At 36.6% G+C, this 12,867-nt stretch overlaps 1 protein-coding gene across 2 annotated transcripts in view; it reads right to left on the bottom strand.

The window, feature by feature from the left end:
- LOC101595240 (N-deacetylase and N-sulfotransferase 4) overlaps positions 1-12,867 on the bottom strand; it is a 405,440-nt gene that overhangs the window by 202,534 nt on the left and 190,039 nt on the right. For both annotated transcript variants that reach the window (XM_004658542.2, XM_045143760.1), the window contains exon 3: positions 3,614-3,701. In XM_004658542.2, the coding sequence (XP_004658599.2) occupies positions 3,614-3,701 (88 nt within the window). The remainder of the gene's footprint in view (positions 1-3,613; positions 3,702-12,867) is intronic.

Here is a 12,867-nt window from a genome sequence, read left to right as displayed (position 1 = left end):
AAATAAGATGCATTAAGTTCCATTGGCTAAACACTTGTGAGCAAATATGTAATAATTATGTGTGAAGTATCATAATTTCAAAATGATAAGGCTATATTCCTACAATTGTTTGCACAATAAACCTGATATGTTCCTATATATGTGGGTATAGAATTAATAATTTTAATTTTTATATTACATGAGGTAATATTAATTAGAAATGTAAAAGAAGAAACAGTTTTGGGCTGGAGGGATGGCTTAACAGTTGAGGTGTTTGTCTGCAAAGCCAAACGACCCCAGTTCAACTCCCCAGGACCCATGTAAGCCAGATACACAAGGGGGTGCATGTGTCTGGAGTTCGTTTACAGTGGCTGAAGCCCTGATGTGTCCATTTTCTCTCCCTCTCCCCCCCTTTTTCTCTGTGAAATAAATAAAAAAATAAAATATTTAAAAACCAGTTTTAAAAATTAATTAGAAATGCTTTATATTAAAAATGAGAAAACAGATTTACAGAAGCAATCTGTTGATCTATTCAGTAGTGCTTTATTCTCATAAAATATTTTTGAATCATCAATGAAAATTCCCTAGAGAGTATTTTAATAGGTATTGTTCTACATGAGAAGCTTTACTATCAATGTCATTTTGTTGATGTGGAAACTGAGGCACAGAAAGAAAGGCTAAGCATTCTGCTTATGTGTGTACACCTGTCAAAGACAATTTCAGCAGTTTGTTTCTGGTATTTATTCTTTTAGCTTACACTTTATACAAGAAAGAATAAAACAAAGCTAAAAAGAACTTTCTACAAACCAAACAAATAATAACCAAAGGCAAAAAAATGAGTAAAATATTTCCTAGTTTCATGTTTGAAGTTAATGCATTTTTATAAATAATTTAAAAATGACTATGGGCAAACAATTTTAATCAATTTGCAAACATTATTAATGAACATTTATTGATTGGGTTATGTGCAATTAATTATGAATTACCAAGAACAGCAATGGTTCTCATTAGAAATCCAGTGAGAGTAAAATTCCAAGTACCACAATTCCACCACTTGTCTTCCTATTCTGCTGTCTCCATTGCACTTGAGCTCTCAATGTGCAATGACAACCAAGTTGTAAATATTCCTAGGCTAAAATACTGCTTTCTAAACTCGGTGCTTTTATTTATTTACTTTTAATCAGTACTATGTCTTTTCCTTTTTATCTGACATCTGTGGGGGAATAACTTCTACGGATGGAGTGCAGTTGTTTTTAGCATGTGAAGGACCGAGAAGGTGAAGGAACAAATCCATGAGACGTACAAATAAGTGAAGCAGTCTCACATGTTCAGAATCAATCATGATTACATGGACGTACATGATTAAATGTCTTCCCAAACAGCAAGACTCATCAATCAGCACTGTATGCACTGGGAATTCAGGTCATCCTCAGGGAGAACTGACGAGGCCATCTCCTCATGGTTGCACAGTACAGCCAGATGCACACAACAGGAAAGTACTGCCTTCATGGCCAGGCTTGCTTGTCACAATGTTAAACTTCAAATGGAAGTGTGACTGGACCTCAGAGAGGAAAACTTTTCTGACAAAGTGTATCACAAGTGTATAATTCAATATTTTAAATGATCAAAAGACATTCATAAATAGGCCACATAATATAATTGCACCTTTGAAAAATGTTCTAGATGATTTAAAAATCATTTTATTTATATATCTGTTGGGGGGGGGGAGAGAGAGAATGGGCATACCACGGCCCTTAGCCTCTACACATGAACTCCAGACAGATGTGCCACTTTGTGCATCTGGCTTACTTGGGTACTGGAGAATTGAACCTCCTTAGGCTTCTCAGGCAAGTGCCTTAACCACTAAGCCATCTATCCAGTCCTAGATGATTTTCAATGCAGTGATATGGAGCAGCTCAACAGTAAAATAAAAGTTATATATTAATGTTAAGGAAAACTAGGATTTAGAAACACATATAAATATCCTCTTCTCTAGAATGTGCTGTTACCACATAAGGAGCGTTGCTACCATCCTTTTTGTTTGGTTAGTTCCAATACAGAGCCAATAAGGCTTAAGAAGGTATAATTAAGTACATTACTTTTCTTCTTCTTCTTTTTGGTATCTTTCTTCATCAACTTTCCTGCAATACTGACACATAGTTTCTTTCCTAGTGGGTGTGTACTTTATGCATGCCCAGGATTATAAAGACGAAACGAGAAATGCTATAGTGCTAAAACTTCTATCAATATTACCTCTGCCCATGTCTGGCAGGTTTAATATGACAGAGTATGAAAAAGAAACAAAACTGAGGTAGTTAACCAGATGTAGCTCAGTAAAAAGAATTGCCTTTCATGCACTATACAGCTACTTAGGACAAAATAATATTGCTTGCATATGAACTCCAGATAATCTCATAATTTTTTCCCTGCATGAGTAGACACAGCCTTTACAGTTATCTACTTTATAACATCATAGTTAAAGTTCCTTAGGGCTGAATTCATTTCTTAAGGTATTTTTTTGAAGAAGATTTATGAAACCACATCTACTTTCAAAATTGTAAGCCTGAATTGCTTTGCCAGTGACAATATAATGACACAATCTTTTCTATAAAATGACCCTTTAAAATATGCAATCATTTGATTTGTAAGAGGTCTAAATACTAATTTTCCTTCTATTACTTTAAAAATATTTACCTTTTTCAAAGTGGAAGAAAAGAAGCATCAAGAAAAAAAAACAATATGATATTGCTACTTCAATATTCTTAATAAATAATGTGGAGCTTGTAGGTTAAGCAGCTTCCTGGGGGTGGGGGGGAACTGTGCTTACGATAATTATAGGCTAGTTGAGTATGAGATGTTTCTAATGACTTAATAAGCTACAAGCTTGCCTAAAGATAACTGAGCTGTTTTCTTTAAGACTATGAAGAAACAACAGTGAAATGCCTTAAACCAAGCATTTACTTTACAGTCTAAAAACAAAAATAAGTCCTGACTATGAATATTGTCTTGAAACAGACCCTGATCACAGTCCAGAAATATGTTTAGCATGAGTACAATAGTGAATTTTGTGAACAGACTTCTCTGTATACTGATGCCATATAGGGCAAGGCTAATAAAAATAAAAGTCAAAATCTGGAAGTCAGGGTAAAAAGTAGTAAGAAATATGAGAACATTTTGCGAACTGGTTGAGAGGCTGAGACTGAATATAAGTGGCTAGATAGACAGTGACAGAAATAAAAGTCCAATTGTGAGAGTTCTACTTTACTAGATGCAAAGTCTAAATAGTTATTATCTTTTTAGGAAGAAAAAGCTCTGTAAAGGAAGTTAAATTAATAAGATAGCCTTTGGAGTCTATTACATTTTTTTGAGGCTATAAAAATTTATCTCCCATTTCCAAATGTTTTCCAAAGGGAAAATAAAATGTTTAAAATCATCTACTACCCCATTTGCCTGACAAGTGAAAGCACTATATATGAGTACTGTTTTGGGATGGTCACCATCCTTATTCTTACTACACTGTACACCCAACTTCTCCCCATCATCCATCTGAACACTTTGTCTCCTGCTTATGAAACATATAAATAGTATCTCTTGTTTATATGTGACTGACTGAGAACACAAAGCTCCTTCTTACCTGTGTGGTAAAACTTCCCTGAAAATCCAAGGTTGAAGGTAAAATTTGCAACCTGAGTGCGCAGTAAATTTTGAGTCTCTAGTAATGCCTGAAATAAATAAGAAATTAACATGATTTTAGAGAAAGAAATATGAAGCTTTGGGATGCCTCTTTTGTAAATGTGTGTGCGTGAAACAAATAAGATGAGCTTCACTGCTGTATGTTTCTGATGATCACTGTTATGTACCATTCAGATTTCAGGTATTGTAATTACTATGAGTACCTTCCTTGAAGATTACCAGACTGTGAAACAGCCCAATCCTAAACACATTATGCATTTCTGAGGGCCAGTTCTCCCACTGCACAGTCCTGAAATCATTTTCTATTTCACTGCAAGGTATTTATTGAATTTATGGTTATTATATTTCTTTTCCTTATGAGATCTTTTTTTTTGAGAATAGGCAACTCATTCATATGTTACTAAGAAATAGGATGGAACTTTTGTATCAACTAAACTCATTATTTTATTTAACTATGCTACCTTCTCCACAATTTTCAAGGCAAATATATTGAATTGAAACCATAGCTTTTGCTTTACAAACTAATAAGCAATATTCATAAGGCATTGCTTACAAATCTAAAATGGAAAAAAAACACATAAAAATAAAATCTTTTATGTTGCTAATTCCATAAAGAAATATTCTCTAAATATAACAAATATATTTCTAACTTCTAAATTTGGAATTATACTATGATAATTTCTTCTTTGGAGACAGGATAAGAACACATTAACAATTTGTCAGAATTAGTCCATGAATTTTCTGTCAATCCTTCCCATACAATAATTCTATAGTAACCTGTGTGGCATAGTTAAGAACTCACATATCTTTTTTTTGTTGTTGTTTCTTGCTTTTACTATTGATTTGGAAAGCCATCTTTATTTTATTTATTTATTTATTTATTTTGGATTTTTGAGGGAGGGTTATACTCTAGCTCAGGCTGACCTGGAATTCACTAAGTAGTCTCAGGGTGGCCTCAGACTCATGGCAATCCTCCTACCTCTGCTTCCCGAGTGCTGGGATTAAAGGTGTGTGCCACCACGCCCGGCTAGCCATCTTTATCTTAAAGTAGTTTTTATAATGACTTTATTCTAATGGGCTTGAGGAACTCATTTCAAACTAAACATTTAATAGTACTCTTTTTTTGGTTACTACTATCCATCTTACTACTATACATTTATCAATTTGATTTGATATTAGTCTTGATAGCTGAGCTTTTACTTTAAGTATGTGTGAACATATTTATTCCTTTAGTCTTGCAAATTACTTTAATTTGAAAGAGGGAGGAAAACAGGAATGGAATGAGAGAAGGAAGGAGGGGGGGGGGAGTGACCAAATAAATAAAATATTGCTAGATACTACAGACAATGGTTGCCCAAGACAATAGTTATATGGATATAATCGTAGCCCATTTTATCTGAATAGTACCTATTGATAAGACAAGACAAAAAAATAAACCTACTAGTTTTAGTCAATTCTATCAAATATTTTAAAATTTTCTTATAAAATTCAAAGTAAATAACTAAAATCATATAACATCAAAAATAAAATGTATGGGACTAGTTGAGTTTAGTCTAAATGCTGTGGAATATAACATTAAATAAGACAATTTTTATTCTATTTTTTAATATTTTATTTTTATTCATTTTTTGAGAGAGAAAGAAGCAGGTAAGGGGGAAGGGGGGGGGGGCAGAATGGGCGTGTCCAGGCCTCCTGCCACTGCAATGGAACTCTAGAAACATGTGTTTCCTTGTGCATCTGGCTTATGTGGGTTTCTGGGACTCAACCTTGGGTTCTTTGTCTTTGCTGGCTAGTGCCTTAACTGCAAAACCATCTCTTCAGGCCCACTTTATTTGGTTGTAGTTCCTTTACTTTCTGTTTCTCCCTCTTTATTCAATTTACTGTTCTTCCCTATGATTCTATATCTTGAAATTTTTTACTCTTCCATTTCCCTCTTCTACTCCAACAATATCCACTCAATTTTTTTTTTTTACTTTTTTTTTTTAAATTATTTATTTATTTATTTGAGAGCGACAGACACGGAGAAAGACAGATAGAGGGAGAGAGAGAGAATGGGCGCGCCAGGGCTTCCAGCCTCTGCAAACGAATTCCAGACGCGTGCGCCCCCTTGTGCATCTGGCTAACGTGGGACCTGGGGAACCGAGCCTCGAACCGGGATCCTTAGGCTTCACAGGCAAGCGCTTAACCGCTAAGCCATCTCTCCAGCCCTATCCACTCAATTTTATTTCCCTCAGTTCTTTATTAATAACATTCTTTACCTTATCTGTACTTTGGATCTTAATGCCTAGAGAAGGAGAGGGAGCAAAAGTAGATGGTCACACAAACATACAACTTCAAATCCTGGTAAGTGCTGCAGAAGAAACCTACCTCACACTTTGATGGGAGTTAATAGGGGTTTATTGACTGGGGAGTGAGTCTTATGTGGTTTTCCATGATGAAAAAAAAGAAGGAAAATTAATATATGCCAATTAAATTAAAACATAAAAGTCAGACTGAGTTTTCAGTACCAGGCATGTATTCCCTCCCATGAAGGGACCTCCAGTCCAATTAGAGAGTGGTTGGTATCCCCCATTACAGACATGCCAGTATTGTACCTGTTGGCTCATTTGGCCTGGCTTACCAATCTTAAGGCTTGCAGTGTTCACTGCTGTTTATCACTCTAATAATTTTTCTCTCCCATAGGGCTGCATAGCTTTTTCCAGCTTTCTGTCAGCTGGTATACAGGGAGGAAATTTCCAGCTCAGTCTATGACAGGGGAAATCATAAACCCTAGGAGTGTAATGCCTGCTGGTGTCTGGCTAAATGCATATATTATGCTCACCAAACTGCCCTGTAAGCACTTTTCTTAATATTCATATGCATATATTAATGTTACTAGCCCTTTTGGTTAGAGAGACTTCTCTTTTCAGATGGAAGTGACCTTCTGGATGGCTCAAAAGGCAACCATAGTGCTGAAAAGAAGTGACAGAGGAACGTTAATTACTGAGATATCTCTAGCACATTTTCAAGGGCTCAGGGTTCCTTGTGGAAGAGGTGGTGGAAAGAATGTAAGACCTAAAGGGAGTGTAGAACTGCTTACAATGCACTCTTCCAGACATAAAATGGCCTGGATATTCATGACCTCACAGTGACTGGTACTACCTATACATGACCTCATAATTGGGGGAAACATTGATGACATCAAAATAAAAGATTAATTGAGAGGGAGAGGGGATATGATGGAGAGGGAATTTGTGAAGGAGAAAGTGGGGAAAGGAGGGAATTTTCATGGTTTATTGCCTATAATTATGGAATTTGTCAATAAAATATTTAAAAATTAGTCATAAATAACTTTAGGAAAACATTAAGCTATAGATATTAAAGATAAAAATGGGCAAAAGGAAGAACTGAAATACAGAAAAAACTTGAAATATCAGAAGATCAGAAAATGAAAATAATTGGAGTTATGAAATGACTCATAATGAAATTTCCAAAACATTATTTTAGGGAATTAATTTGCTAATTAGTTAGAAAGATGCATCTCAACTTTAGATGAAAATCCAACAGAATTTTTAGGAAATAGCATCTTATTAGAAATATGCTTTCATAACTGAATATTTTGTTGGGAAATCAAATTTCTTTATAAGAATATTTGTTAAATAAAAAGTGTACTTACAACTTAGGCAATTAACATACTGTCTTTACTACTTTACATTCATAAAAATATAATACATCTGTCTTTGCTTATCATACTTTTTCTGTAAATGAAAAAAACTCACCAGTTACTTGATTAAATATATGTGTAAGAAAACATACTTGTTCATTATTTTAGTAAATGTGACTTAAATTTATTCAATACTTTCATAGTGATTTCTTCAGTATTAATAAATGGAGTTGGGTTTGTACTTTTTAAAGTACATCCTGCTAAAAATATTTATGACATTCAAACTTAATTGTGCAGAAAATTTTCTAAGTAGATGTCTAAATTTGTGATTCTTGAAGCCAGTTTGAAGACACTAACTTACACTGTCTGTAATAAGACCCAACACTGTATATTTGATCATATACTCCAAAAAGTGCTGAGCAACTGATCTCAAGTTCTATGAAACTATCACCAGAATGCTTACCAAGTTTCTAACCGCTGGGTTATCCTCTGATGATTCTGTACTGACATACACAATAAGGACCCTAAGGAGTCTGCTCTCAACAATGTTTCCAATAGCTTCAAATGATATTACTGCCATCAAGGAACTTGGGAGGAGATTGAGTAAATGGATTATATATGTAAACTAATGATAAGGTATGTTGCATATGTATCAGCCAATCATTATTTTTAATTTGTATATAAAGGTAACACTTTTGCTAAGTGAATTTAATTAATAAGACATCTTTGTCAATTATATGTACTTTGACATTCTTACACTTTTAAACTTTTGTTTTGTTTTATATCTTTAATTATTAAGACAGGGTCTTGCTGTGTATTTTAGGCTGTCTTTATGCTCATAATTCTTATACTACAGCTTCTGAAGAGCTGGGATTATAGACATGTACCATCATACTCAGTTTAACTCTTCAACCTAAAGTCAAATACTTCATTGTGAAAGCATTTGTTTTTATATTTTATACATTTTATTATGTGAAGTAACTCAACAAAGTGGTATCTTACTTTAACTAGATCCTGCTGTAGGAAGCTCCTTCATGTTATATTCATATTTGCTAAGTGAAAAAAGTGCTTCATAGAATGATTTAACTGGCCACTTAGAACAAAAAATAAGGACAGCATTGTGTATGTCTGCCTTAAGACTCAGCAAACCTTCACAGCCTGACTTCCCACTACAGAGCCCATGTGGTCACGTCAGGTGAGAGGTAGTGAAAATTCTGTGCACAATTTCACAGTGACTCTCAGAGGCAGAATGAGAATATCCAGCCTTGGAAGTTGGACTTTGAAAGTCCACTTGTCCCATTTTTCCCTGTAAAAGTAATCCCTATATTGCGATGACATGACTCTGTGTGCATGTGTGTAAGCCTGTATTAACGCATATTTATCTATAGGCTCATATGGATATGCAGGGGAGCATATACGTGTGTGCACATTCACATAGAGGTCCTCCACTTTATGTTTTGAGACAGGGTCTTTCATTAAATATATGGCTTACCTATTTGGCCAGAGAGTCTTACCAGAATCCTCCCATCTCTGCCTTTCTGGCAATGCTAAGTGGCATTGCAGCTACATGGTACCTCACCTATCTTTTTACATACAATCTGGAGATCTGAATACAGATTCTTATGTTTTTGAGGAAAGTACTTCACCAGCTGAACCCTCTCACCAAGACTACCTCCTGTTCTTCCTCCTCCAGGCTTTTCCTCCTCCTTTTTGTCTATGCATATGTGTCTCTGTGTGTAGAGTGTCTGTGTGGTATGATATATACAGTATATGTGTGTGCACGTGTGTGTGTGTGTGTGTGTGTGTGTAGATGCATGTCCATCCATGTGGGTGAGAAAGCCAGAGAAGAATTCTGAGTGTCCTTTTATCACCATCTGCATAATTCTTTTTTAAATATATTTTGTTTATTTATTTATTTATTTGAGAAACATAAAGAGGGAGAGAGAAAGAGAGAGAGAGAGAGAGACAGAGAGAGAAAGAGAGGGAAAGAGAATGGGCATGCCAGGGCTTCCAGCTGCTGCAAACGAATTCCAGACACATGCACCCCCTTGTGCATCTGGCTTAGGTGGGTCCTGGAGAATTGAACTGAAATTCTTTGGCTTTGCAGGCAAATGCCTCAACCACTAAGCCATCTCTCCAGCCCCCATCTACATATTTCTTGAGACAGGTCTGTCCTTTAAGCTGGAGTTGCTGTTCACAGTGCTGTAGCAATTCTTAGAAGATAGCCAGGTAATTCTCTAGTCCCACCACCTTGTGGTCGGGGGTTGTAGACATGCATGGCCAAGCCTTGTTCTATTCTTGGGTTCTGGGAATTCAACTTGGTTGTCAGCAGCCCAAACAACATCCATGTTTAAATGGTAAGTATTTTAAACTGCTGAATCATTTCCTCTGCTCCCATTTTTTAAAAGTAAAGTCTTAATATTAGTCAAAAAGGAAAATTGTCATGAGTTTATAAATCTACTCAGGTTAGACAAAGTAACATGCCTGATATTCTTAGTGTGGTGTTTGAACCAGATGTACCCTAGAAACTCATATGTTGTCCTAAGAGATGCGTTGAAGTGCTTAAAGCATAATTTAATGGCCCAATCTGGTCAGAGACTTGAAAGACCTAAATGCAGTAAGAACAACAGAATGTGAAGTTTTGGCTTCTGATGGGAAGAAAGAGCTTTGTCTTGACTGTACTAGAAGCAGTTTGTTTGAGAGACTTTGTGCATGCTGTTTGTGTCATGAAAACTTGTGCAGGTTTGAGTCTAGAAAGGGACTGATGTGAGCAGATGGATTCGGCACAGAAATGAAAGTCAGGCACAGAAAGCAGCCTTTTTCAGCTGCAGTTGTTTGAGAGATTGTTACCACCACTGAGATTCATCCAGGTGATCCACCCTAGGACAGCTGGAAGAACACTGATTCTTTTGAAAGTAGTGAACATCATGCTGGAGGAGGGTTCTGTTCTTAAAAGTAGGCTCTATTTCTCCTGGATTAGCAAATTTGATATCCCACCTGGTGCTATGAAGTATAACAAATGCAGGAAAGAGAGAGTCATTGGATTTGCAAAGTGGTTTGATTTTTGGAAATGGTCACTGAACAATTGAAGCAGGGCTATTAAAGTTTCTGCATGGAGACCTGTTCTTTCTTTCCATGCGAATGAACCATAGGCTGCAGTGGAAATCCTGGGACTTTTACAAGATGCCAGGAATGTGGGAAGGAGTTCCCTCAGCTATTAGTAGCCTACCTGCAGGAACAGAATTAGATCCTCAGAGACTGTCACTGGTTATAATTGCCAGATTTAGAGCTATAGAATTTGAAGTTTGCTCTATTTGATTCAGATCTTGCATTGGCCCAATCTTTGTTTGCTATACCCAATGCCATCTTTTACATTGTGAATAGTTAATTTGTGCCATTATATGTTTTTGGTTTCATAAGTTCACAGTTACAAGATCCTGGACTATGGGAATGTTAGAACAATGTTGGGATGGATAAAAACTATGGGGACTTTCAAAGTTGGACTGATTGTATTTTACATCATTGACGGGTAAGGGTAGACTACAGTGATTAGAATCAGATGTCTCATAAACTCATGTGTTTTGAAGGTATGGTCACTAGTTGGTTGGGAATTTGAAAGGGGGAGCCTTGCTGGAGGAAGTGTGTTGTGGGTGGGCTTATGGGTTTCATACCCAGCTCCCTTTGCTAGAATTGGGCTCACTATCCTAATTCTGCTTTCTATTGCTGTTTGCAAGCAGGTGATGTCTAGGCTCTACCTTACTATCCTTCTCCTGCCACCATGAAGCTTCCTCTTGAGACAAGGTGACAAGCCAAAATCAAAGCTTTCCCTCCCTTTAGCTGCTTTTGGTTGGATGATTTTTTATTTCCCCAGCAATGAGAAGGTAAGTGCAACAATAAGTAAAATACTATTTAACAGTTTACTTCTGATTTTGTAAGGGAAGAGTTAATGAATGAAGAATCAATGGATATCGGATGATAAGAATACTAAGCAATTGTGAGGGTTGGGGAGATGTTTCAGTGGTTAAAGTGTTTACCTGCAAAACCTAAGGAGAAAGGTTTGACTCTTCAGCACCCATGTAAAGCCAGATGCCCAAAATGGTCCATGTATCTGGAGTTCATCTATGGTAGCTAGAAGCTCTGAGACAACTATTCTCCCTATCTCTCTCCCTCTCACTCTGTCACTCTCTGCTTGCAAATAAAGACTTAAAAGTTTTGAAAAGAATACTGCTCAATTGTGGAGGTCTCTTCTGACAGTGTACATATCCTTTGGATGAAATTGTGCCTAATCTGAACAAAACTCAATGAGGTAAACATTAATGTTGCATTTCTTATATTTTGTACTTCTGAATTTTCACTTATCTTTTATAAAAATAATACTTTATTTATTTTTGAGAGAGAGAGAGAGAGAGAGAGAGAGAGAGACTGGGCACACCACACTAGGGCTTCTAGCCACTGAAAATGAACTCCAGATTCATGCACCGCAATGTGCATCTGGCAAGCATGGGACCTGGAAAATCAAACCTGAATGCCTAGGCTTCACAGGCAAGTACCTCAACAGCTAAGCCATCTCTCTAGCCCTCATTTATCTTTTAGGTATTCTATTCCTTAATTCCTGTAAGATGCCAGAAATCCAAATACCTTATGCTGTCTCTCTGCCTTATTTTCTCAATATGCATTATTTATCCCTTCCTTCCTCCTTATTTCCTCCCTCCCTCCCTCCCTCCCTCCCTCCCTCCCTCCCTCCCTCCCTCCCTCCCTTCCTTCCTTCCTTCCTTCCTTCCTTCCTTCCTTCCTTACCCTGCTTACTTCATTCTGCATGTATTGAGCTTTTACTATGTTTTGAAACACTTCCAGTTACAAAGTATTCAGAAGAGAACAGTAACCATAATATTCAACATTATGGAAAATATTCTGCATGGTATTTTTGAACACTCTACTTGAACTATTTCCTTAAATCACTCAATGACTCCTTTGTCCATTCTGTTTTATAACTGGAGGAAATTAGGCACTAGAGAATGCTCAGAATGCTTGGCCTTTATCTCACAAATTTGCTATCCACGTGGATGCTGCAATTCTTTTCAGGCCCATCATTGGCATATATTGTGAATCAATCAATAATTATTTATTTATTATTATTTTATTTTTTTATGAGAGAGAGAGAGGGAGGGAGAAAGAGAGTGAGGAGAGATAGAGAATTGGCCAGGGGCTCAGGACTGCACTCAAACTGCAGCCATTTGTGCCACCTAGTGGGCATGTGTGAATTTGTGCTTGCTTCACCTTTGTGCATATGGCTAATGTGGGTTCTAGAGAGTAGAACATGGATCCTTAGGCTTTGCAGGCAAGCATCTTAACTGTTAAGGCACCTCTCCAGCCCCAATCAATAATTATTTAATTGATAATAATTTTAGTGTGGGCTATTGTTTAAAGTAGCACAAGGTACCTAGGTTTGAACCCGCTAGATAGTGAGATTAATGAAATTTTTTCTGAATAAGAGGCAATTTACTATGGGTCATGATGGCTTCAGTACATCCCAAGGGGATAGCGGGTGGACC

Source organism: Jaculus jaculus, chromosome 2 (genome assembly GCF_020740685.1).
Source record: "Jaculus jaculus isolate mJacJac1 chromosome 2, mJacJac1.mat.Y.cur, whole genome shotgun sequence".
Taxonomy (NCBI): Eukaryota; Metazoa; Chordata; class Mammalia; order Rodentia; family Dipodidae; genus Jaculus; species Jaculus jaculus.
The sequence above is the reverse complement of the archived record's forward strand: the minus strand, read 5'-3'. Positions and strand labels throughout refer to the sequence as shown.